The sequence below is a fragment of the Haliaeetus leucocephalus genome, unplaced genomic scaffold, assembly GCF_000737465.1.
Source record: "Haliaeetus leucocephalus isolate CR32 unplaced genomic scaffold, Haliaeetus_leucocephalus-4.0 Scaffold577, whole genome shotgun sequence".
Classification (NCBI taxonomy): domain Eukaryota; kingdom Metazoa; phylum Chordata; class Aves; order Accipitriformes; family Accipitridae; genus Haliaeetus; species Haliaeetus leucocephalus.
The window spans coordinates 4,469,250-4,496,205 of record NW_010973013.1 but is presented as its reverse complement, the minus strand read 5'-3'; the positions used below and the strand labels follow the sequence as shown (position 1 = coordinate 4,496,205).

The following is a 26,956-nucleotide window of genomic DNA, read 5'->3' as shown; positions in this document are numbered from 1 at the left end:
CTGCTGCTTGAGAAAGTTGTGAACAATAGCAACAGCACTGAATCCATCTGCTGATTCAGGAAGACATTTAATTCATTAAAAAAGAATTGTACACATTTGTGATTATTGGAAATGGTATTTTATATTCTGCAGTAATTAGTGGTGTGAATTCAGTCGCCTATTAGTGCGAGTTTTTCTTTCTTCATAGCTAATTCTGTAGTGTTTTTTTTTTTTCTCAAGCATCACATGCTTTAATTGTATTTCATCACGTGAACTGTGACACTTGCGTCATTACATTAAGGGATTCTACAAAAAAGTAAACTTGACCCTTTTAAGCTCCTCAGGTGGCTTGAACTTTAAGCAGTGTTTTTCACAGCTGGAAATGTAACTTTAAATAAATAAATGAAGTTGAGATTTTCCCATAGCATGACTCTAATAGTTAAATTCTTAAAATAAAAGATCAAATATTATGAGATTCACAGTTAAGATGACAGGAGTAAGAAACATAACCTAATGAGTTGTTGTTTGCTTTGGAAACTGATCTTGTTACTTTAGCGTATAACTTATACATCCCTACCAAGATATGTTTTAGGGGGGCTGCTCCACCATCATTGCCCCGTTTGAAAATGCCCCAGTTTATCTAACTTGCTGTATACAATTATGGAATACAATATGATTTCAAAAGATGTATTCCTTTCTCCCCAAGGAGAGAACATCTGCATGGAAAACAGTTTTGCTTGAGTGGTAAATGTTAACGCTTTTGACTGGAGAAAGAAGACGATGTCTGTAGCTGAGTTAAAGTAATCGCTCTTAAAGTAAGCTGTGCCTTTTGAAACAAACAATTCTCTGTTATTATAAGATTTATATACTGGCTTAAATTAAAGCAAGTTGCCCAGGCACATTGCAGTGCTGCACTAATCCCATTCAAGTGGCTTATGCCAGACAGGGTAAAAATGGCTTTGTCGTTGCTAGTCACTGAAGCAAAATGGAGCACTTCTGTCATACTGGGCGAATAATAGCTTATCGTTCAGAACATAATTGTCATTCTTGGGAATTGGCTACCAGGAGGTAAAATTCCTAACAGTCAGATGCAGCTAATAAATACAGTTGACTATTTTACATTGCTGCGGTCCTCCTAATATAAGTCCCCAGGGAGAAGATTTTTTTTTTTTTTTTTTTTTTTTTTTTTTAAACCTGGAAAAATTAGCCTTTGCTCCAGTTTTGGGTGATGATTTTCTGAGAGCACTGCCAAGGCATCTCACAGCCCCTGGCAAGACTCTGCAATTCTCCATTATCACCTTAGATAACAGAAGAGAAGGTACTTTTGATTCATTGTCACGGTCAGATAAGGAAGGAAGGAATCCTCCCCAGCAAGTGTGAATAGAGTCCTGTAAACACAGGGGATTAAGTACAAAGGAAAAACCCAACCCTCAGAAAGGAGCTTTTGGTTGGAAGAACGTTTTCACCTTTACAGCCATTTTTGGCATATTTATGTTGCACAGCAGAGCTGTGTATGAAGAGTCATCGGCACTACGGCTTCCTGCCCTGTAGATTTTGAGTCGGAGATGTTGCCGCAGGAACACCTTCCTTGCTCTGTCTGCTTTACTGGTGTTTTCTCCTTTTTCTGTGCAATATTACAGGCTGCGCATGGAAAACAGACTTTTTAGCTGTGGTGTTACTGACTTGCATGGTAATGACAATCCAAACTGAGTCAACCTAGCGTTATGTTCTTCCCCTCGCGTGAAAATTGGTGAACTTGTATTGAGCTTTAACTGTTCTGTTAATTAGCCACCAATCTGAGCAGCAACGGTATATTTAGTTGAAATTAGTAGAAAAGATCCAAGCGCTCTCCCTAGTCCTTCAACATACCGTCAATGTATTTCTAAGTATTTGCTTTGGGCTTGATTGTCCTGATATATTAGTGTAAATAAGATCAGAATTGAACAGACTGGCCCTAGCTGTCTTCATAATAACCACAATACTCTGAATTAGCCGGTCCCACGCCCTCCATTGTCCTCCGCTTCATTGCAATTGCTGTCTCTGTCGCTTCTTCCAGTAGTCTTCTACAACGGAATGAATCGCCTGTACGGTTTTCATGTGAATTCCAGGAATTATTCAGAGGCAAATGCCCATAGCCTGTTATCATGCACTTGCCAACAGTCTGAAATCTGCTCGAAACAGTCACCGGGAAGCCATAGTTCATTTTGCTGTCACCTAATTGCGTGCACCTGCTGGTGACAGCAGTAAAATGTGGTATCTCTGACATGATGGCAGCAGATGGGGTGCTCAGAAGAGCTGCTTCCATTTTTCTTCCTAATGAGCAGTCTTTTCTCTCCTTTTGCCTTTTCACTGTGCTAGGAAGATACAGAGATATGCTGCGAAAGATGATGGCTGCGGCAGCGGAGCTTAATGTGACACTGCTGCTTTTCTCATACTTTTCCTAATAATGTGTCAAACAAATATTCACGTATGAAACTTTCTTTTTAATGGAATTAGTGGAAGAAAAGACTTTTATGAATGAAAGGCCTCACAGGAACTCTGTAACCATGGTAGTATAGTCGGTATGCGTAAAGCTAAAGATTTATAGGGAGAGCCAATTTGACTTCTTTTCATTGCTTTTTGATGCTTATGCCTAAATGGGCTTGTCAGTTTGTCTCCCCCCCCATTTTTAGTTGGTCTAATGGAAAGAGATTTCCTCTCCTTACAAGCCTTGTCTCTTTGTAGCCTGACACTCACTGGCTCTTGTACCAATGCTTTAAAAACTGTACCCTGCTGAACAGTAATGCATAAAGGATTTGCACTTTCTAATGAGATAAAACCAACATCTCCAACTTGATGCATTCCAACTGCAAATGTGCTTAATCAGAAGGAAAAAAAAAAAAAAAGGAGTCATAAATTTTCTGACAGACTGGTTTTGGGGGGTTAAAATGCTTATACATCAGAAACTAATAAGCCTTGGAAATAAGTGTCCCTTTCATGAAAAAGTAGCTCTGAAAAACAATTTGGTTTTTTTTTTCAGGAGAGCTATTTAACCAAGGCCAGACTTGACAACTGAAAAATTAAATGTTATTTTGAACAGAGTAATGATGTACTACTATTTAAATCTATGTTACAAAATCACTAGTGTCCTAGTGGTGCTATGCCTCATGCAGTCCCAGTCACAGACCAGGATTTCATGCTCTGTAACCTTCCCACAGCGGAGCAGGAAATCTGGGGTGGCATCCCAGTTCCAGAGGGGGTTTTTAGGGAAGTCAGCCTAAGACATCACTCCATGTTTCTGCTCTTTGGTTGTGACCTGAACACCGGGCTGTACTTGAAGGTTAGGAGGACTTGAGGAGTAAACTGAGAGTTCATAAAGCCCTCTGGCGTATTGCAGCTGTGGAAGTGCAGTGGTCTTAATGGAGGGATTTGAGCTCATGTGAAGACATGATGCTGCAGACATCATTCTGCTGCATAATGCTTTAAGCAGTTGTTTGCTGGTGTAAATGCAGAAACCTTTCATTTTCGCTGAATTTGATTCCATCTTATTGTTTTTGCAACAAGTATAACAGAAACGTTCAGCTGGTGATTCCCATTGCTGAGCTGTGTTTGGCTTGGGACTTTCAAAAGCACTTAAATAACTTAGGAGCACAGCTGCCATTAATAATCATTTAAGCACTTTGGAAATGTCTTCTCAACATTCAGTCCATAATTCTCCCAGAGGAATGACTCAGGTAATGTTGGCTATATAAAGCTTTTTCAATCTGAGCTTAGAACTGTTTAATAAGTGGGGGGTTTATTTAAAGCATTCAACGGACTTTGCTGCTACACGCTGATCAACACGGTCGGGGGTGCAGATAAATACATTGTGCAAATGAGCAAATATGGGCCTCATCAAAGCCTACCGAAGGCCATCAAAAGTCTCCCACTGTGAGGAACGTTGGCTCAGACCCATAACAAATAAATACAGGAAGAAAGCAAAGCGATTGCACCACTGATTGCCCTTTATTCTCGCGGTTGAATAATAGCGTTCTTTTAGTCTTCGTTATTTTGTTTCCCAACTCTCTACTTCTCCTACGGACATACCTGCACTCCCCTCTCACCGACCGTCCCCTCTCCCCAGTAGAAAGTGGTCTTACCGTCCCAACATATTGCAAAACTCCTCTTTGAGGAGAGGGAGATTAAATGTAGTCTTGCTGCAGGTAGTTCAGTTGATAGAACTGGCTGTTAAAATCACAGCTGGATCCAAAACCAAAATTTACCTCAAGCCCAGCTTCTTGTGCCTGCAGACCCCTCTCTTGGGAGATGCGCCGCATGGACTTGGCTTAGTCTTCCTTTATCATCCCCTCCCGCAGACCCAAATTTCCCTGTCCACTGCATGGGAGAGAACAGGTCCGCTGGTCCCACGCGATCACCTCTTTCCACTCCTTGCATCTCGGTCCCATCTGCAACGCTGGTTGATATTTCCTTGGCAGCCCATTTTTGATAATACCTTGATAATAAGTGCAAAAATTGCTGGTGGGGCTAGAGCACTTGGTTTCTCTAAATTCTCCAGCTTAGTTGAGCTTTAGTGACGTGCAGTGCTGCAATTTAGGTATCAGTTGAGATGCATCTTCAAGATATATCATTTTTGTTTTCTCTTTAATCACGCTCTAAATCTAAATAAATAAATATGTAGCAGTAAATGCTCTGTGGTATATTTGGTAAGATTAACAGTCTTCTAGTAGCATAACAGCTCATGATAGTCTTTGCTATTTATGTTCCTGCTGAGAGGAGAGGAAAAGCAGATAGTTCGGTGAGCAAATTATAAAGTATGTGGATTAATGAAGTGCCTGTCATAAAGCTGATTGTTGCTTCTTCACATCCTCTCTTTTTTGCTAACAAAGCACTTAATATTCCAAAGCTTGGAAGACTGAACCTTCCTCTTTATTTTTCAGTGCACACACATATTCTGACCAAAGGAAAAAAAAATCCAGTGAAATGTTTATTTTTATCAATCCAAGTACATACTGTGAATAAGTTAAGGTGTGGAAGTAATATAACTGCTTATTGAGGCATGTAAATCCTCAAAGTTTTCTTTTGGATCCCATTTCTACTAACAAGGTATTTTTAAGCTTGGCTTACTGCAGATTTTCCCGATACTTTCCTCTTATAAACTCTATGTGTTCTTGATAGAGAAAATTCTACCTTTTTTAAAATACAGACAAGAGGAAAGGGATCAATTGCACCTTTCCGCATCTTTGTGTTCACTGTTTTATGTAGCTTCCTAAAGCCATACACTTGTTCAAGAGATTATTAAGGTGGTTCTTTTATAAAACAATGAGCTTTTGATTTAATTTTTTCCCCTTGCGCAGCAGGGGGATTTGTGCCTGGAGTTGTGACCTATGCTTATAGCTGAGGAATAAAAAAAAACTATGAACCCTATTATTGACTTGCAAAGAAGACAGGGATAGAGAGCATGAGAATGATTTCGTACTAAAGGCATTTGCTGTCTCATATTTACCAGTACTAACAAGACAGGCACCACTGCTAAGATCTAATTGGGAAATGTGATTGCAGATGCAGTTTCTTCTGTGTATTTTCCCTTCCATCTAAATATACTCTTATCCCAACTCTAAAAATAAAGAGGAGATGGCAGAAATGTTTTTTAGATATAACATGATTAATCAATATATACACTTTGCCTCAGCTTAAATTTCCTTTGGAAAAGACTAGGATTTTGCTGCATAAAAGGAAAAAGTGCAAAGGCACACAAAAAAATAATCTTTTTTCCAAGTGTCCTGACTTGCACTTTGCAGACCAAGATGTGTGATTGAAAGATCTTCATGTTCTTGCCAATCTCTGTGGGTTTTGTTATCATATTTTTGGGAGCAGCATCATGTCCTCGCATCTTCCCTGGCATCGTAGATGTTATCCCTATTGTACAGAAGATGAACTGAAGCAAAGAGTTACTGAAATTACTCTAGTAGTCTATGGCACTAAAAAGTATTAAGCTGGGAGTCTCTTAACCCTGAGACTCTTCTGCTTTTTCCTGTATCTTCTGCAACAGTGAGACAAGCGTTGGCAGGTGCAGGCAAGTACTTCATATACATCCTATCTGTTTTTTTCCATGAGGGTTTGAGGTTCAGTTTCATTTAATAAAAAATACCAGCAGTATGCTGGTCTACAGAAGCTGTAATGGGATGCCAGCAATGATATAGCTGAAGACTGAGAAAGTTTTGTTGTTGTTTTTTTTTAAATACATGATGTCATTATGTATTTTTCTTTGTAATACGAAGCATAGGCAAAAGCAGCAAGGCCAGCGTTAGGGGCCAAGTCGTGGCAGTGTGTTTTCCTCCGCTAGCCCCCTTCACCACTGTGTTACGCTGCTTTGCTCTGGGTAACAAACCTGGGGAAAATCTCCAGTGAACGACTCTGGAAGGAAGTAAAAACAGTACTACAGTTGTTTCCAAGAATCACAATATTAAATTAACATAGGATGTGATCCATCCCACCCTTAGAAAGTGGTGCGAGCAGCAGCTGGGAAATGGAGCAATGTGCAGCCTCTCCAGGCATCGGGGAGAGCAGTGCAAAGCTCAGAGAAACTACGGGGCTTCCCATCTCTATTCTCTTTTAGGTGCTCTGCTCCAACATGAAGGTCCGGAAGGAAATTTTCTAACATTTGAATTGCAGTGAATGATTTTTGTCCTTTCAGCTGCTGTGTTGCTCTATCCAGACTTGATTTACTCTCATGTATTGAGTGTCTGAATTATCAGGCACTGGTCAAAAGAACAGTCCTTTTATATTTTGCTGCATTGGGTTGGAAACTCTGATGCTCATTTTGTTACATGGGAAGCAAAAGAAATATTTACCCATGTTTCCCTCCTTGTAATTTTAGAAACCATGATCAGTTTGCACTCCTGGGACCTCCCTACCCCTGTTTTCTCAACAGCATGTTTAGGGTGAGAGACTGAGTACAAGCCACGATATAGCCAGCCAGAAATGTGACTATATTCTGGGTAGATGTAAGCAAACTGTTCTTGCTCATATACATGAGTAAGAGCAGTCATAAAGATGGGTTGCAGTGTTGCATGCAGCACCAGCTGCTGGCAGCTTTGCATTTGAGTACCCTAGTCACTGTTGAAAGTTTATTACCCCATTTTTGTAGCTTTTGTTTGCAGGAGAGAGTGGCCCAACCTGCCCTGCAGGCACACCTTCAACCCCAAAAAGGTTGGTGTCATCCCAAAGGCACCGGCAGAGGCTGGCTGATGGGTTGTCCCACCTGATGGCGAATAGAGGACGCGAGCTCCCATGGGATTGAGCTCTTTTTTCCGCTGTTAGGAGGGGGGGGAAATAAAAGATATGATGTTTAGAGACAGGAGGGGCAACACATAGCTCAGCCTTGAGTCATCCTTTCGTAGGATGTCCTAGCCCTGGCTTTTGAAATGTCGTTGCTTGTAGTGAGTGAAGACACACAGATAAAGCGAGCAGGGATCACGTCCCCTTAGCCCTGAGTGTGGGTCAGCAGGGAGGAAGGAGGTATCAGTCATGTATCAACAGAGGATAGACGAGCTAACTTAAAAAAATAAAATAAATCCACATGGTTGGTTGTTAGGAGTCTGTTTCTCAGCAATAAAAAGAAATATCCAGCCCATTTCTTCTTGCTGTAATTTTGTTTCCAGCAAAATCTGAAAACCTCAGTTTTGATTATTGCTATTGGGAAACACATGTGTTGTGTTTTATTTGATCCAAGATTGGCTGGAGCAGTCTGAAGCTGACCACATTAAACTTCTGAGTGGCTTAACCAGAGAAGTTGCAATCTTGGCTTTTCCCACAATGGCTATACTAGCAAATGCCACTTGCACATTTTTGTCACATATCAATAGAAATTTACAGCTGAAGAAAGGTTTAAAAAAAAAATCAATAGTTTTTCATGACTGCCTGAAGCTTTATGATTTGGCTCACTGGCTTGGTTAGAACTGTTTGCTGAAGCTATTCTGGTGGTAGCAAGAAGGTATAAAATACCTTTTTTGCAGCCAATATCTACACTGAATTGTTCTTCTAAGTCTACATAATTTAAAATGACTTTGGAAGCCTGTACAATCATTCAATAGATGTTTCTGCATTATTTTCTCCATGTTTGCATTTGCTATTTTTCACTTATTTGCTCTTTAAAGGAAAGCAAGTTATTACCAATAATGATAGCCCTCAAAGGATAGCCCAAGGGGGACAGAAGAACAGTGGTTACGCATAGTACTTTTTATGTCCACATGTTTTACCATATTCTCTTTGGAAAATACATTTGGAGGTGCTTTAGGGAGTGAGGGGACAGTACATGGATTGCAAGGTATACAAGAAAGAAGGAGGGCAAGTAGAGAGCAAGGCTTAATTTCGTAATCTTGATGCCACTGATTCATAGGAAAACTCTTTAGGACCGGGCTGCGTGGAAGGTGTTACAACAATGTAGTGTGGTGATATTTTAATCATTAATGTGTTTTCAAAGATCCCTGAAGTCACCGTCATGCTCTGCTGCCCCGACCCATCGTGTTACAGTTCCTTTTTATATGGCTTTTTCTCCAAGAACACGGGAGATGTGGAGTGGGGTCACTGTTTTGTCAGGCTGTGCCACGGAGAGGGGACCTAAGGAAACTTGAAAACTTCAGCTCGGCTAGGAAATCGTCAGCGGGGGGGAAGCAGGAGGCTGTATAGAAACAGCATTTAAGATCTACTTCTGCTTTTGGAATGGTTGTGGAGGCTGGTGGTGGGAATCCCCGAGTGGGAATGTCTGGACTCGCTGGAGTGGAAAGTACTCCGGCCTGCAAGGACACGGTGTGGGATAAGAGTACGGTGTTTCCTAAAGCACGTCTAAAAGCTGACCAGTGCGGGGGGGTCTGTTTGTTTTAATGGCTTTTTTACGTTGTAAGCGTGATTTAACAGGTTTTCAGTAGTAATTGGAATCTAGCTCATATTGTAGATTTAAAATTAGCAGATTATAAATGGCCAGAAAAAAAAATTCAGAGATTACAAATTAAAGGCCACTCCTACTGTGCTGCTCCCCACACTTTTTATTTGTTTCTGTATCGAACAAACCTTAAGTCCATTGCCCAACAGGGATAGTAATGACAAAGAAGTTAGATGCTGGATATGGAAGGTTTACCTCAATGTATTAGGTTTTGAGTACATTCCTTTATTAGAAAACTGTGAAAGTATTAAGTGCTTTATAGTTGGTTATGGATTTTTTTCCCCCATTTATTTATTTTTATATGAAGTTCTCAAAGCAACCCTCTGGTGGATCATAGGTCATCTCTGCATGAGTTGCATCATGAGGCTTCACATTGCATTTCATTAATTTTTAGAACGAAACAATTGTTCACAAGGAAAACACATCTATTTTTCCCTATTGTTATCCATCCCAATTACTAAGAGTCAAGCCATAACCTTTTCATACTTGATATCAATACTAGTAAGTACATAAAGGTAAATATAGTAAGCAATGAGAGTTTTGTAGTTTGAAACAGTGAATCCATGTACCTTCCCAAATGCAATCATTTTAGCTGTATGTCAGAGGGGGAGTTTTTTGGGGTTTTTTTTTTTAGGACATTAATATTTTGGAAATAATTGTTATGAGGATACATGAGAAGGAACTGAATCCAGCTACCTTCCCTTGGGGTATACGTAGACAGACACCTAGCTGTGACAGCACACATCTCGGCACAAGATTTCCTGTGTATTTACCCAGCTTCTTAGATAGGCTTGGCAGCCTGATTTTTCCCTAATGCCACAGCTGCTCCTCATATATGCATACCTGGGGTTGTCTGTGCTATATATCAGTCTCATTAATGACTGTGGAACATGCACACCCCTAGGTATTTTATTAAGTAGGCACATTGCACAGTATTTTAGTTTACTGCTTCTGACTTGTTACATCTGCAGAGGACGAAGTTAAGGAGCTGTCTGTGCTTCAGTCAAAGGCATGACAATTAGCTGTGTCAACATATCCAAGCTGCTTTAAAATTGTTCCACTCTAACAGCGGGAGAAGGGCACTGAAGGGATCATGCAGCACAGGCTGACTGTCTGAACACTTACCTGTCTGGAAATGCACCCTACTCTTGCACTGGTATCAGCACCTGAACTAGGTAGTTTAAGGATATTGGGGGGTCTGAGGACTGCCCAGATCCCACCAGTACTGCTACCTCTGCAAGAATTGTTTTAGCAGGTTAACAGGAGTAAAAAAACAGGAAACGTTAATTTTAGTTGCTTAAGGCAATTGGGTCTTGCTCTGAACAGATGTACTGGTTTCAAAAGATACCGGTTTTATTTATTTTTCCTTTAAAAAATAAAAATACAATTGAAGAGTTTGAATTGAGCTGTGAATCAATTGTTCTGTAGAGAGAAATGTGTTCACACACGGAAATTAAAGAATAAATTAAGCTGTCTGCCATAGAAGTTGACCCTAATTAAGGTCAATTCTCCTTGATAAGTAATTAATCAGGAATCCTTATTATAGTTTAGTCTCTCTGTTAACAATAAACAGAGCATTATTTTATTTTTATGGTTGGAATAAGCCTCTTAATTGATAGTATTCTGCAGGAGGCAAGCATCCATCAGCACTGAAACTGATACACTGAAGACATTTTAAATTAGAACAGCGTTAGTTAAATTAGCCAAAGAACAAAACTGCAAAGCTCAAGAATGTACATCTTCTGCAAACCTCACCCTTCTGTAATTCGTTGCTTATAAAGAAAAAAAGCATGGCACCTATCTCTGCCTTGAGGTGATTACAAATGTTATTATTTAATATTATCATTCCCATGGAATCCAGTTTACCGTGGTTGTCCTACTCTGCTCATCATCTTAGCACTGAACACCCTTCGCTAAGCAGCAATGGCATATATTCATTATGTTGTTTTGTACTCTTATCCCTCTATATGGAGTGTGTGCAGTAGGATGTTCTGTCTCACCTCGTCATTCATCTATATTGTATGCGTACGTAAAACGCATAGATATACAAGCGTACACACACAGAGGCATCTGCATACGTATATAGATCACGATGTATTTGTATTGGTGAAAGAAGGGAAAAGGGTTTGATTGTCAGTACCTGTCTCTATGTCAGGTTTAGTTTCTGAGTGCGGGATGCAGCACAGAAAATAATTACAGTTATCTAGGAGGCAAAGTAAGTCCTCCTGTAATGTAAGAAGGAGCTCCAACGGATTCCTTGTTTGTGGTATGTTCCGTGTGCTGGAGTTTGTGGAGTTTTTTCACAGCAGGATGGGCGCAGCACTTGCATGGTGCTCTGCCTGAGCAGTCCCCGGGATGTGCAGAGCTGAAAGAGGAAATGGGAGAATGCTTGTGGGGGAGATCTGTCAATCTCAAACGCCCTTTGCAACGGTAAACGAGCCAAGAAATCTGTTAGCACTTGCACAGGCAAAGCAGAAGTGGCGAGAAGATAGCTTCACTTCAGGTGAAAAGATTTGTGCATGATGTCCTCTAATGATACTACTGCTTAATGAGACTATTTGTGGGCAAAGCACAATTTGGAAAAATAAGAGAAGAAAAAGAAATAGTGTTTGCTTTTTATAGCCCTAAAGTTATCACATTTAGTACAGAAGAATGTCTGAAAGGCTGTATGTGTGCACAGCCACACACATATGCGCACACACCTACCTTGCCTGATGCTATACTAAAGCCATTTTGAATCTAATGCTCTTGAATAAATTGCTCAAGAGTGGTTAGTTCACCCATGTGGAAACCTCACCTCCGTGATGCTAGCAAAGTCAGCAAGACATCGGGTTATCTGCTGCAGAGTACAAGGCATTTCAAACATAAGCTATCCAGAAGGCTATTTAAGGTGCAGAGGTTTTTTCCCTCTGCTATGTTTTTGGGAAGTCTTAAGAGTGGGACTTAGTCCAACAGGTCCGTGAATTCCCTTCCCAGTCACTCTCTACTGTTTTGGGTTTTTTCCTTCCTTCCTTTTCAGAGATGCCCATTCTCTTCCCTGCCACCCTGATATATTTGCAAAGGCTTATCTGACGGAATAGCAGCAAAGCTATTCACAGCGTGCAAGTAATCAAAGATTTACATGTCGCAAGTCAGAGATAGTCCAGCCAGCTAGGCTGCATTTTGGAGTGGCTGAGCTATGGGGATGGGATGTATTTGTAGGGCAGCTATTTATAGCGGGGGTCTTCTGGTGTGTGAAATCCTGTGCCTTCCTTTTTTTTTTTTTTTTTTTCCTTTTCAAATAGTCTCTCACTAACATTAAAGCTGTAGCAGTATGAAAATGAAAACAGTTACACGTCTGGTTTCTACTAAGTTTTTCTAGGAAAACCTTGATCTTAGTAAAGCCAGAATTTTAATAAAAATAGTGAAAGCACATCATTTGCATCAGCTGTCTGTCAAATATTTTACCATCACATCTCTTCCACGCTGTAATATGTGAGAAGAGTGGTAAGAAGCAGAAGCTCTGAAAAAGTGACAAGTAACTCTAATGAGAGATGCCCTGGTTTTACCATGTCACTATTTCTAAAGTGGCCTTGACTTCACTGGAGTTACTTCTGACTTTTAACTTTGAGAGGTAAATATCTCCCAGGTATATAAAAAACACAAAGAGAAGAAAGTAAATGCACGAAGGGCAGAAATCAGGAGTACGCTATCAGTGAGGTTAGAATAATGCCCTAAAAAGTTGATTGCTGGTTGCCTAACGGACCCCATTTGCAAAGTGGTAATTTCTAACAGTAGAAAAAGTCTACTATCAAGTACATAAGAAGTGAAGAATTTGTAACGAAAAGGATGACATTGTTCCGTTCCCTTGTGCAGTTTGAAGATAATGATGCCTTTTGCAATTTTGGTTCTTAGCGGCTGTTGGGCTACATGTTCTATAGCAAGTATTTGTGTATACTGTTAGGGATTTTTTTAAAATACTATTGGGTTCATGAACACAAATAATATATTTGGACATTATTCAAGCCTGATGCTGCTCATTGCAGTGAAGACAACAACATTCATGATTGTTCCCTGCTTCGGAGACGCATTCGGAGCCTGACAGTATTGAACTCTGTTATATGCAAAGCTCCCTTGCTGTGGGTTAACTTCTGTTTCGATTTTGTCCGATTTGATTGGGGTTAGCCTTTTCAAGTATCTGGCAGGTTTCTTCTAAATACAACTAAGTTTATTTGCAAGCTTCTCCCATTTTGAAGAGCACATTGTTGAAGGTGCTCGTGCTATTTTGCAATGCTTCCTTCAGAGATTTCTTCCTTGTAGAAGCTGTTCACAAGCACTAATGCTTTCCTGTGCGCAGCCCTTTCATTACTTTGTGGCACTTCTCTTCCACAGGGTGGGTTTTTTTGTTTTGGTTTGGTTTTTAACATGCCAAAACAATGTCATTCAAACCTTGGGGGCTGTTAGCAGCAGTAGCAGAGGAGAACGTAGAGGTAGCTATCACATTTTGCTTTCTCCTTCCAGCTACCCGTTGGATTTCACAGTCCAGTCAGCTAACACTGTTTGATCACTTCATGTGCTACATGTATTCACTGTAAGAATTTTTACATGCTCTGCAGCGTTAAGTGATCAAAAGAAGTGAGATCCTCTGTTGTAGCATTGATAATAGGCTACTCCGCACTGCGTATCTCAGCACAGCACGCAGGGAAATTGTCAAATTGGGTTTGATGCTGAAACATCTTCAAGATGAAGAAAGGTAAGATAAAGGAAACTACTACCATTGAGAAAAATATACATGGTATTAAAGCTTGCCATAGAATGACTCTACACCTGATGATAAGAGAAAGCAAGCTGGCGACAGAAATGATAGGACTGCTCAGAAAATGGGACAACAACCAGAACTTGCTTTTGTGCAGGGAGCCCAAGCCCAAGCCGTGGCATGTTGTAGTAACAGCATAGCTATGTTTCCTTGTGCGAGGTCTTTTCACTTCAGTTGTACATTTGTCTCATAGACCAGTACTCTATTTTTTTGTTTGTTTGTTTGGGGTTTTGTTGTTTACTTCTGCTTAACTACTTTACGGATATGAATTGTTTCAGATAGACAAGTTTCTCAAGTGAGAATATCGTGTTTTCTTCATTTTACAGATAGGAGGCAAAAATATTCATCTAGGTCCACTATTCAGGTGCCTGGCTTTTAAATCACTTTGTGGGCTGGTTTTTTTTTGTTTTTTTCTTTCAGTTTGCTTTCATGTAAATCCATGTCAATAATGAGTACTTAGCAGCCAAGATGAATTAGGAACAGGTTGTTTCCAATTGGAGACTCCAAAGGAAGAGAAGAAGGGTTAGGAGACAATTCTGGAAATACATTTGTATACAGGCAATCAGAACGATAAAGGAATGCAGCCTGCATTTAAACAGTGTTTAAAAAGCACTTTGTCCCAGTGTTTGTGGTAGGCATCTGGAAATACTCAAGATTGTCGTTACTATTAAAGGAAAGCTTATCAAAGGAGTGAATGGCAGGTAGGTGTTCAGTTTTTATTAAAGTTCAACAGGAGTTGCGTGTCTAATACCATTTTTTTGTTTTTAATAATTCCCTATAGGTTTTTAATATGAAAAGACCTTTGACCCACATTCTCAAAAACTTATTACTTGCGTTTTCATGAGCATGCGTGTTGATCGTATGGCCATTAATCATTTAGCATGAAAGCCTGCTTGAGAATTTGCTGATTCTTCACTTCTGGTCCCGGTTATACCTCCTACTGACTCTGACTTTGGATTTGTTTCAGACACGCAAATTATCAGAGGAGTTCTGTGAAGCCTTTCTAAGCACAGAAATCAATACCCTTAAACCAGCACAATTTCCAGTGTGGATTAGATTGTACCGATATCAAGGTGCTACTCGTTTGGGTTTTTTCTAGGAGTAATTTTACACCTTTGAACAACTCTATCCAGTCCCAGGAACACTATTTTAATCATCGCTGTATAAAAACACTATAAAAAAAGTGGAAAGCAAGCCTAATTTTCAAATCTCACTGTGCTCATCTGGAAACACGTGTTGATGTATGTGTGGGGAGGGAGAGCGTTTGCTGGTTTTGAGTAGCTGGAGCTCCCCATGAGTTTGCCATTCCTCAGGCTGGGCATACTATCTTTCGGGTACACAAGCTCCAAGGTGTCTGCCTATATGGAAAATAAGTGTGTAAGAGCAAAGCCAAGGCATGTGAGTTACCTTGGCCAGTAGTTAAAACTCTTTCTTTTCCTTCAAATTAGGCTCTGTTTGGTATTAACAGCTTCTGTAGTCTCTTCGACCCATCCACACCATCTCACCACAACTGGGAATCCTTGGTGAGACACTAGCAAGGTCAAGACATTTCTGTGCGACACGCTGTTTTGACAGAAGTACCACGTTAAGGGCTGACTACTTAATTTGTTCTTTACTGCATATTTTCTCAGAAAAATTTAATTTTGTGTACTGCAGTAATGATGCTGAGTGGATAATGAGATGCAGTATGCTGCTGCTGTGGGCTCTATACCATATGTCTTCCATAACTATTGCATTTTTGGGGGCTCGTTGTTAAGGTAATGGTATGGTCTCAGTAATTCATCATCAGAGCAACTTGAAATACAGCTATGATATATAGCAGTGAGAATTACAATGTTTAAAACTAAACGGGAAAATTGCAGCCTGAGAGCTGAAGTGTCAGAATTGTAGATTTATAAATATTTCTAAATTTTCTGCTTGCTGAGCTTTATGTATAAATCGAATTGCTGTAACAACACTTAAAGCAGACTGTGAGGACAATTATTTTAAAGCAGAAAGTGATACAAGTCATTATTTCATAGTAGTAAAGAGTAGGTGCTTCCTGCCCTGAAACGCTGGGGCAGTGAACGCTTCTGTGGTACCTTCTTTCCAGGCTTTTTGTTCTGTGGTTGCATATATGGCATTTTGTGACATTAAAAAAAATTGGTTTAAGTCATGTGTCACTTCTTCCGCATAGTGAGCCGCTTAGCTTTTTCTTTCAGGTACGCCTCAGTTGTAAATTAGTGTGATGCTGGGCCCATATTTCACTTACCTCTTTTAAGGGTCATTGGTTTAAGGCTAGAAGCTGCTTAATTTTTATCGAACAACATTTAAGAGTGCAGTAGCTCTGGTAGCATCTGTATGTATTTGCATACATAATATTGTTACAGTGACAGTGCTATTTCTTATACGTGAACCAGGGGCATCTGGTGAACAATGAATTTTTATTATTGCTGTATTGGTTTAGAAAATCTAGATAACTTAATGGCATGCAACTGGGGTCATTTAAAGGTTTATGAAATGATCTTACAGAACTTCTGAGTAAAACGTGAGAGCAAAATATGTTGCAAATTCACTCTCCACCTCTCTTTAAGAAAATCCATGAAACAACTGATTGAGGATCCAAAATTAGGGGAGGAAAAAGAGGTTTGTTGCTGTACCTTTATGACTATAAATCTGTTTTTCAAGTGCCTTGTACTGTCTCTGGAAGGAGCTTGGTGTAGATGAGAAAGGCGTGCATGGGTTTGCACTTAAGCGAGCATGCACCAGTGCTGCAGGAAATATTGGTAACATTTCTGGCTCTGCAGACAACGTTTTTCCCCTCTGAATAGTAAGAATAGTGGCTTAGCGTAGTGTTAGGCAGCATTTAGTTGCCAGGATTGCATTTCAAATCGGTGTGTGCAAATGGGTACCAGAGACCTGACCGCGCTTCTCGCAGGAATCTCACGGGTCACGTTTGGAGTCCAGCTACCACTCAAGCCAACTCATGATACCCTTCAAGTCACGAAAAAACTTCCTGAGTGCAAGCATGCTGTGTTACTGGAGGCTCAGAAAGTCTAGTCAGCTGTAGATCAAGTCTTATAGAGCGTTTTGGAAGTAAGTATTGTCAGTTCATCCCTCCGGTCCCGCTGCCTTGGGGACCAGGAGGCTGAGACTCAAGTAGAGGAGAACAAATCTTTCTGGAAACAGGTCCAGTGAGGGAGAAGCAGTCAGAGTTGCTGGGAGACTGGATTGAGAGGAAGCCCACTTTGCTGCATGTTGCTCCCATTTGATACGAGGGTAATGAAATCAGTGTCGCTTGCTCAGAGTATCACACCTTTAGCTGAAAAAAAATCAAGCATTTAGTTTAAAATCATGGGATTTAACATGATTTTCAGTTCTTTCTAGTAGCCTGCAAGGCTTCGGGTTTTAAGCTTTTCTGTACAATTATCAGAACTAGGAGCTTGGTTTGAAATGGAAAGTGGGATTTTCTCATAAACTATGGTCTACAGAGCTGTGGATTTAAGAAATAAGCAAATATCAGGAAAGTTGCAAATAAATGGTGAGAATTGGCAAGAAGGAACACTGGGAATAGCACAGTATCCTTATTAAGCAACCAGGAAAAGGAGAAGTTTGGTTTGTTGTGGTTAGTTTGGGTTTTTTTGTTGGGTTTTGTTTGGTTGGTTGGTTTGGGGTTTTTGTTGGTTTTTTTTCCTTTTTTCCCTTCTCCACAGTAGCTACGTATTTCCAGCTTTTGCGAAAAGAAAGAGAAACCAAACAGTTTCACGCTTGTCAGATGCCAGTCTATCAAAGACTGAATACAAGGTGGATGCACCCTATCAGACATCAGCAAAAATCTTTGCTTCCTTGCTTGAAGTGCCTACCTATGACGGGTAACTTTGACCACTAGCACTCCGATAGAGTTTTCACGCCCCTCCTACATTTTCTACAGTATGTCAAACACTGATATACTGAAAGCTATAATCCATCCCTGAATACAGTTACCTTTCTGAATTCATGAAGGGACACAAAACCTGACTGTAAGTACTAAAGCTGAGGGTTGACAGAAGAATGCCTGTTCCTATGGTGTATTATCCTGCAGTTGACTAAAAAGTAAAAGATTTGATTACTGTTGGTAAATATTAGGTTGAATATTTTATTGCTTTTTCTAGAGAAAAGCGGTAACATAAAATTATAAAAAACCATCCAGACAGTGAAGATTTTTCCACTGGAATATAAAGATGTATTCATTCAAAGAACTCTTCCCAGATGTTTTATATTTTCTGTGCCTTTCCCAGGAAAGGTTTCCTGTGGAAGATACTAGATGGTAATAAGAAATATTGATGCATTATTAGACTAAAATATACGTAGTTACTCAATTAATCTTGGAGTTTAAATATATCTTCTGTCCATTATATATCCCTCCTCTCACTTCCTGAAGCACACAGTACTATTTTCAGATATGCGTTTCCTTACAAGCTTCAGAAAACCAGAGATTAATTATTTTGCATAAATTTCTGTAATATAGAATATTAGCTTCTGATTACATTTGAGTGAAAATGATCTCACTCTTCTTAATAAAACTCAAGAAACGTATTCTTCAATAAAATCTAAGTAAACCATCAGTTAGTTCTAAGACTTTGTTATCACATTCACCAGAAAGTTGTGCCTCAGGGACCAACACTATAAGATGCAAGCTGGCATGCTTGAGTGTTTTTTCTCTGTTTGTTCACCTGTGGGAGTCACAATATTATTACTTTTCTTTGGAAGTGGTTAAAGGTTGTAAGCATTATGAGCTTACGTTGTCTGTGGTCTCTTCCAAAACTCCTGTTGTGCCAAATTTGCACACGCTCCTGTTTGATTCCAGAATTATTACTACAGAGAGCAGTAAAACCTTGCTGATGCTATAGGAAATATCATTATTCTGGAGATTATATATATATATATATATATATAATACAGGCATAGGTTTTATTGCATTTGGAGTTGGCAGATCAGTAGCACTGAACTAGGGTCCAACAGGGAACAAATTGCACTCTCAGCCGCTGGCTTGATTTGCATTTCACGTTTCTTGCTCGGTTCTCGGGTTCATCAGCATTCCCGGTGCTTCATCAGAAGCAGAAAAGGCCTATTAAAGCCAAGGTAGAAGTATTTAGAGTACACAATTCATAAAACATGCTTGAAAATATTCCACTGGAGTTGCTAGATTACAACAGTAGCTGCCAGTGCTTTTGAAGACAAAATGTTTTGAAATGATTGGTACATACACGTGCATGCACACACACCTATACTGTCTGAGCAATCAAAACTCCTGGCATTTCAGAGCACATTAGGAATGTAGGATTGGAGCTAAACATGTATATCTTAGGCTTTTACCCAACTGCTTTGAAGCCATTAACATATTTATCCTTACCCTGTGAGCTTGGAGTCCTACAAGTGGCTGGACAGCAAAGGTTAAACTGTAGGCAAAGCCGACATTGCACGTCGCAGTAATGCACTTTAGGTAACGCCTAATGAGCTTACTGTCTGTGTGGGTACTGTGGAGAGAAAGTCACCCTGGACTCAGAAACAGGAGAGCTACATGGCCAAAGCACCTCCAAACCAGAAGTTTAGCTTTTCTGAAGAGCTGCTGGTTGTTGCTCAGAGCGGTGGTGGTGATGGGATGGTTGCAGCAGTATTCACAGCACCTTCTGATTTGAAGTTCCAAATAATGTCCGGAGACAGAGAACAACGTTTAATGCTACTTCTTGAAATGCTTCACTCTTCTCCTGAAGGTGTGTCCGCTCTTCTGGTCTCTCTTGGAAACAATATTGGAGACTCTCCCATCTCCTACGTGTCTCCACTCTGTTATGGTGGCCTTCCCAGTTCAGACTGGATAAAGGCACATTCATTGCTACATTCTCTCACAACTGGGTGAGATTGAGAAAAGTAAAACACAGGCTAAGAACCGTAAACAGCACGGTGGACTTCTACACGCCCTGTGTACAGAGCTGATTTTTACCAGGGAAACTCTGAAATGATCATCTTTGCTAGTGGGCAAACATAACCTCCCAGAAATATGAGCTTGAAATGCCGCGCTGTTTCAGGTCACAGGCAAAGATAACATCATTCAACAGTAATGTTGACTTATCGTGGTACTTAGTAACTCACAGACATTTCTATAGTGCCCATCATCATGATGCTGAAGAGGGAACCTCTCATTCAGCATTTGTCTGAGGCTGGTTTTGGTAGGAAGAATGACTTTAAGATTATTATGAATAAACAAGTGATAAAGGAAAATTTCCACTACTGCATTATGCAACTGAGGCTGGCAAAGTGGAAATAGTAGTTTAGCATGCTTCAGTTTTATCAGTCTCTTCCCTTTCCGCGCTACTGTGTTGCTCCAAAAAGAAGGAAAAATAAAAGTTATCTCAACAGGCTACTGTACGTCAGCTGGTCCACAGTAACTGTATGTGCACACGGTCTTACCCAATGACAAATGAAAAATAACGTGACTTACATTATCTTGCAGTGAAGGAGCAGTACAGTGAGTCCAACTACTGCATGATTGTGCAAGGGCTTAAAAAAACCGCTATCTACAAACAGAGGTGCTTATTGCAACTCAGCTGATACGTGGTGACTTACTGCTTTGTGGTAATGTCATCATCTGTCTGGGCCTGTGTACTGTCAGGTCTTTGCATCATATTTCATTTTGCAGTTCTAAATTGCTGTGCGCAATGGAGTGGTAGTCCATATCGTGTTTAGCGTGAGGTTCAGAAGTCAAACTTAAATATGGATATAATAATAAGGAAGACTTAAACTCGAAACCCAGATTTGCTTCCTTGTTTTATAGGAGGTTATATAAATGCCCACAGGTGCTGAAGAAGTGTGAAATAATGAAACGTATCCTTTAAATATGGAGTTTTTTATGTTCTCAGGTACACAAATGCATTAGAAATACAGCCAAAAAAATTACTATAGTATGTTATCAACTACTAGGGTGCTATTTTTTGCTATTGCAGCTGCGTGCTTGGCGTCTGTGCACAGTACTTCTGTACAAATGTCGGGAAGTCAGGGAAACTTGCTTTTTTTTCCCACTTAAAAGTATATTTGTATCAAGTAAGGCTAAAGGTCTGCCTTCAAGTCTGTAAAGCATTCACTTCACTTGCCAATACCTGGCCATTTACAAATGGTTACTTGGTAACCATTGCAACACCACATTCTCTTAGTTTTGGAAAACCTGCTGATATATTTGCCTTTTATGCCACTTCATTTTGCCTGCACCTGTCCTATTCGCTCAAAAGTGCTTTTTTACCTTGTCATTTTTTGATCTAAAATAATATATGTATATACATATATATAGCAAATGGCAAAGCAGGTATGTAAATGTAGGTTATGGATAGTAAAATTATGAATCACCATAAAATTAGTCAGCTTTTTTTAATCCTCAAAGACTTTGATTTCTTTAAAGTAGTGTGAAAAGGTGCATATGCCATTATCATTAGATGCTGTTTTTCTGCATTTCGTAAATTAGTAAAAGAGGAGATTGCTTTAGGACCAGGACAATATTATATTTCTTTGTATACATTTCTGTATAAAGAAAGTAAGCATATGAATGAAACAGGTGAAGCAAATAAACTATTGCATCCATGGAAGAAAATGGGTGAAATCTATTCTGAGTCATAGTTGAACCAGTTGAAATAAAACGGAGCTACAGTTACTCTCCCGGGACAAGTGAGAGATTGCTCCGCAGCTCACACGAGAGGCCAAAGCGGGTGAGCATGTGCTGGGTGAGGTGAATCCCTTACTGACACCCTGTCGGCATGGAAAAGTAGGACCAGCCAATAGAGAAACGTTAAAACAATCCGCAAGGAAAAAAAGAAGAATATTTAGAACGTTATTTAAGGAACTGAGCAAATAAAAAAAAATACTTTTCAGAGTCATTCTGCAAATCTCAGCAGGAAATGGTCCTTTTAGGGTTTTAAAAAAGATCTTAGCGGAAGAGGTCATAGCGCAGTGCCAAAACGTTGAGGGACTTGCTCCAAAGGTGTTCAGCAGCTGCTCAACCGTGTAACTGGAATATGCAAGCACTACTGGAAAATGAAGTCAAGTATTTAAAAAGAGAATAAAATAAAGTGGAAGAACTCCTGAGTTCTTCACTTGGGAGACTTCCAGAGACAAGGAGCTGCAGGATACGCTTACTACAGGGAGTGCTGCCAGGGTAGTAAAAGAAGGAGGGAGCAGACACAAAAGCTATGCAGGAGAGGTTAAGCTGGTTCTGGAAAGATTGACGTGAATGTCAAAGAGGTACAAAGTGAAATGTTTCATTGTGTTTCATCTGGTAGTGTAAAAACTTTAGGAAGTTTTTTAACTTTTAAGAAGGATGTACCAGTACTAATTACATGAAATTTTACATAGAATTGCCACTTATTATGCACAAGCCCCTAATCTCATACTCTGCTGTGCTTTTTTTTTTTTCTTCTCAATTTAATAAATATCCTTATTCAGGAATAGAATTGATTTTATGGCAGAAAAAAAATCATTAAGTTCTTAAGTTAAACTTTTAATAGACATTAAAGGACTTTGTTAAAACATAAATGTCCCATTAGAGTGAACATCTTAATAATTAAAAGACAATAAAAATGAAAACGTGCCAATATCGCAATCATCTGGAAAATCTGCAGCCTTGGTACTGAGTATGAATGTGCATGGGAAGTCCCCAGAGCCCTGGGCGCACTCGGGCACAGGAGTTTACAGGCAAATCCCAGCAAAAAAATCAGAGCCTTGGTCCTTAGGGGGGAAAAAGGTGCTGTCCCTGTGTCACAAATGCCTTTTGCTCCTCTCTGGCTCTGATCAGAAAAGTCCTTGTTAGTCAGTTGGTCTGTTCTTGTCTTAATGGTTCAGAGCTACTACAGTGTGATGCAAAAAACCCACTCCATTAGAAAAGAAAAAGTTTCCTCCTTTGTTATCATTTGTGAACACTCTGAGCGTGAACGAGGTTTGGGGGAAGGAGATGCAGGGCTGGACCTTGGCTTTCATAGCCAGAAAATCCTCAAACCTCTTCCAAGTGACACTGCAAGGCTTTCCGTTGTGAAAGCCTAAAAGGAAAAATGGTGTTTAATCCTCATGGAGGCGAGGGAGGGGACAAAGAAAGAAAACTTGAGCTTTCCTCCTCCTCCCTCCCTCCTCATCTTGGTCTGAATCTCTTGGAAAAGGAGAGAACTCAATTTGGTGAAATAACTCATTTGGAATATCAATTATCCATCAAAGAGACGTCCTGGACTTACTGAGCTGTCGGGGGGCTTGTCACTGCCACATGCAAGCCTTCAGAAGTTACATCTGAGGAGGGAAGATGTTGTTAGAAATCTTTCCCTGTATGACACACTGTCTCCATTTCTTGCTAAAACAACTCTTAATTAGTTCTTCTTTTTCTTCTTCCTCTTTTTTTTTTTTGCTTTTTTTTGTTTTTGACATGCAGCACCAGGGAAAAATTGGAGTTAAATTTAATGTTGGAACTGATGACATCTCTATTGAAGAGATCAACGCAATCATTAATGATGGAAAATACCACGTAGTACGTTTCACAAGAAGTGGTGGCAATGCCACATTACAGGTGGACAACTGGCCAGTTATCGAACGTTACCCAGCAGGTAAGGGCTTACACTAACGCTTGTGAGTAAGAGGGTGGGGGATGCGTGGAGTTTGGCTCATTTTGCTTCTCTTCTGATACAACGTCAGCTCCTTCGCAGGGTTTTAGTAGCTAATTAAGTAGTTAAAGAGTCCTGAGCAGTATGCAGTTTATGATGATGGTATTTCCTAAGTGAGTTTAAAAGCGCAAATTCAAGTTATTACTGGAAGTGGAAAAATACAGTTGTCAAGGCATGAAATAGTGGTTTTGTTTCTTGTTTTCATTTGGGTTTATTGGATTCTTGTTTTAGGGGGAAAAAAAAGGCTTTGACAAAAGCTACACAGTAAAGTGACTTCCAAATTGATCTCCAAGTGATGGGGTAAAACGTTTACTGAGGAAAAGGTTGTCTGTGTTCTTTTAATTACAAGTTGTTATTAAAGCAGTCTGAAGCTTATGAATTTAGCAGAAGTGATCCAGCAGGCATAAACCAAAAGGTGTATCAGTTATCAATTCTACAACCAACCAACCAACCAAAGTAAGGTGCCTTAACTTAAAACACAAACTACAGGATATTACTTACGCAAGTGATGCTGGTTACTTGAACAGGACTGCTCATGTGAGTACAGAGTTGCCTTGATCGGGCCCGTATTTAATTTTAAGCAAATGCCATGCACTGAAGATTACTGTGTTACTAATTTTATTCATTTTTAAAGGCAACAGGTTTTTCAGATATGCAAACCCTTTCTTATTGAATAGGACTACTGAGCCATTAATGGTAACTTAAAAATCTGCATGTTATCTGTTAACAGTTGGCGTGTGTGTTTATATTATTAAACAAAAGGCAGCAAATCCAGAGATGTAAGTGAAAGGTATTCTGGTTTGCATATTTGCTATTACATAAATGACAGTTCTGATTTCTCTGTTTAAAAGTAGAAAATTCTTCATTTTGGGGGTGGAGTGGGACAGGAGGGTATGTTTCACTAATAAGGAATGCATAAGCCATTCCCTGCACTAATTATTAGTATTTAGATGTTGGTTTGGGTTTTTTTGGTGTTTGAGTTGTAGTCCAGCTGTTCGCCTGACTTTTTAAAAAATAAAAATAATTTTTTAAAAATCCACAGGTGAAACATAATCCTTCAGATCTTTACTTGGAAATAATTTAGAATTTAAAATAAAAATGAAAGTGTGCATCACAAATGAAATTATGTACAGCAGGAGCTGTTAAAAAACCCACCTGTGTGCTAATGCGTTATGAATGAGCGACAGTTCTGGCAGTTAGAAACAATTAATGGCTTTAAGTTAGATGCATCTCTGAGAGGTGATAAACTCTTGAGGGAAAGGGGGATACTGAATGAATTATGTCCTGTGATCTTTCAGATATTCATGTTTCCCATGTGTCCCCCTCGTTTTCTAACTTTTGCAATGTTTGGTAAATGGTCCCTGAAATAAGATGGTGGAAACTGGGGAGGAGTGTGTCTTAGTTTGTGTTCAAGACCTATGTAGCAGAAAGGAAAAACAGGTTTGGGGTGGTTTTTTTGTTTTTATACCTAAATGATGAGCATAAAAAAAATTTTCTTTTTCCCCGTTCTGTTTCTTCATGAAAATATAAAGTGGCTACAACAAGGACAAACTGCATTTTGAGTTCTGAAGATAGCGGCACACAGAATTCGTGTATTTATACTGAACATAGATCAATTTAGAAAATAGAGTGATTGCCTTGGGATGGGATTAGTGGGGTGGAAGGAGATTGCATGTTTTCTTTGAAAAAGGAAAACAAGGAATCTGAGCTTCTTGAGCTTCCTTTAGCAATCTGTGCACAAGCTGCATTTCAAGGCATTTTCAGTTGCTTCATCAGCCGGGGTACAGAATCTGTCGGCTTGCTTTATTGCTGGATCTTCCAAGACTGCAGTTGGCCTTTAATTTTCTCTGCCTTTCCCATAGTAATATTTTATGGCTCCTGAATACCATAGCATCGCTTCTGAAATCCATCCTCCTCCTTTTCACCTTCTGTCCCTTCTGCCCTCCTCCCAGCGTGAGAGCACCTAGCCATACCTTTCTTTTATGTTTCCGTGCTGCTCCACCAGGTTTGGCACTCCTCACAGAAACCCTTTATAAACACTAGTTTCTTCACAGATTGGTATCGATGTACCTTTTAGAAAAGACGCAGGCTTGTCCTGAAGACTCTGCTGCCTTTGAGCAAGGTTGATACTTCTCTGAAGATGTTAATGGCACCATATTAAAAGCCACCGCTGTCACGCCAGTTCTAAAAGTCGTATTTCTAAAAGGGATGTCTTCAAGGTACCAGACAGCGCAGTTTGGCAAATGCTGCTGCATCCAGTTGAGATGTGGTACTGCTGTTGCTGGTTTAGGGACAGACAGTCGTACCTGGCAGTATTGGCTAGCCAGCTAACTTGCTCTCTGCTCACATTTTGGATGGAGGACATGTTGCAGTTGTACAATATGGACTGAATTCAATCTTGTTTGCATGAAGGAGGGCTCGTTAGCTTTCATTTCAGTGCTAGAAAAAAATCTTTTTTTGCTTTGTGACTGTTTTTTGAATGATTTCTTTCTGCATAATTTCTTAATGTGCCTGCACCACTGTACCTAAGCATAGACTTATCTCTCCTATTTCTGGGGTTTTAAAAGTTAAGAATAGAAGCAAGATTAGCAGCTTAATTAGTAAGTTGGTATTCTGAAATACACTGGATTTCCTTTTTTCAAAAATAAAATAATATTAAAAAAAAACCCAGTTGGTTTCCTAAAGCGTACCAACTGATCAGTCCTCTGTTCTTTCTGAGGAAAGATTATACTCTGAATTACACTTCTGGTTGGAGTGTCTGACTACAAGACATTGCTTGTTTGTGATCAGCGTCTTAAAACATTGGGTGAAGATTTTCTGAGAGGAGTTTCTGATCAGAGGCTTAGGATTTTCCAGTTTCGTTGCCTGCGTAGCCTTCATACAGCCGCCTCGAACTGCTGCAGAGAATGGCACCCGAGGCCCGACAACAGTCGGCGTTGCATCACTTGCTGGGAGGATGCTGTGGGCACCCCTCTTGATGCTCGAAGCAAGCATCTTTTGAAAAAGAGCTGTGGCCCTGATTGTCACAAGTCTGTGTGGGATTTGTAGGGAGCCTGAACTCAGTCCTGGGTCTCGGGAGCTGCCCAGAGTTCAGTGGTCTCACAAAGGGTTTTCTAGCTGGTGTAGCACACGTGATTCTCTAATATTGCTTTATGAGCAGTCAGAGGTAGACACCTTGCAAAAATTATTGTATGGCAACGCTCCATAGGGCTTCCACGGTTGCTTCATGTGTTTTATCCTAGAGCTGCATAAACTGCAGAAATGACCCTGGAAGCTGATGAGGATCTAGCATGTTTCTCTTGTACATCATTCTCCATCCCACTAGACTTGAGTGTTACGTTTTCTCGGGAATCTTGTCTGGGCAAATGCCCCTTCAGTTTGTATCTGAGTATCCATGAAACGAGAGAGCTGTAAAAGGAAAAAGGTGGGGGTGGCCAGTGGTAGAGGATGATTAACCTTGTAAAGGTGGTTGGCTGGTTTTGGAGTATAGTGGGGAAAAATGTGCTTTAGTCCTAGACAAATGTGAAGAACTTCAGTGTTCTGAAATGGCTGGATGATTTTCAGAAACAGAGGTTTAGATTTACCTACGTATGTTCTTCCAGACTCCCATCAAAGTCA

At 40.0% G+C, this 26,956-nt stretch overlaps 1 protein-coding gene across 2 annotated transcripts in view; it reads left to right on the top strand.

Moving 5' to 3' along the window:
- Positions 1 to 26,956, top strand: part of NRXN1 (neurexin 1) — a 468,961-nt gene that overhangs the window by 320,196 nt on the left and 121,809 nt on the right. For both annotated transcript variants that reach the window (XM_010577779.1, XM_010577780.1), the window contains one exon: positions 23,110 to 23,281. In XM_010577779.1, coding sequence (XP_010576081.1) covers positions 23,110 to 23,281 — 172 coding nt within the window. The remainder of the gene's footprint in view (positions 1 to 23,109; positions 23,282 to 26,956) is intronic.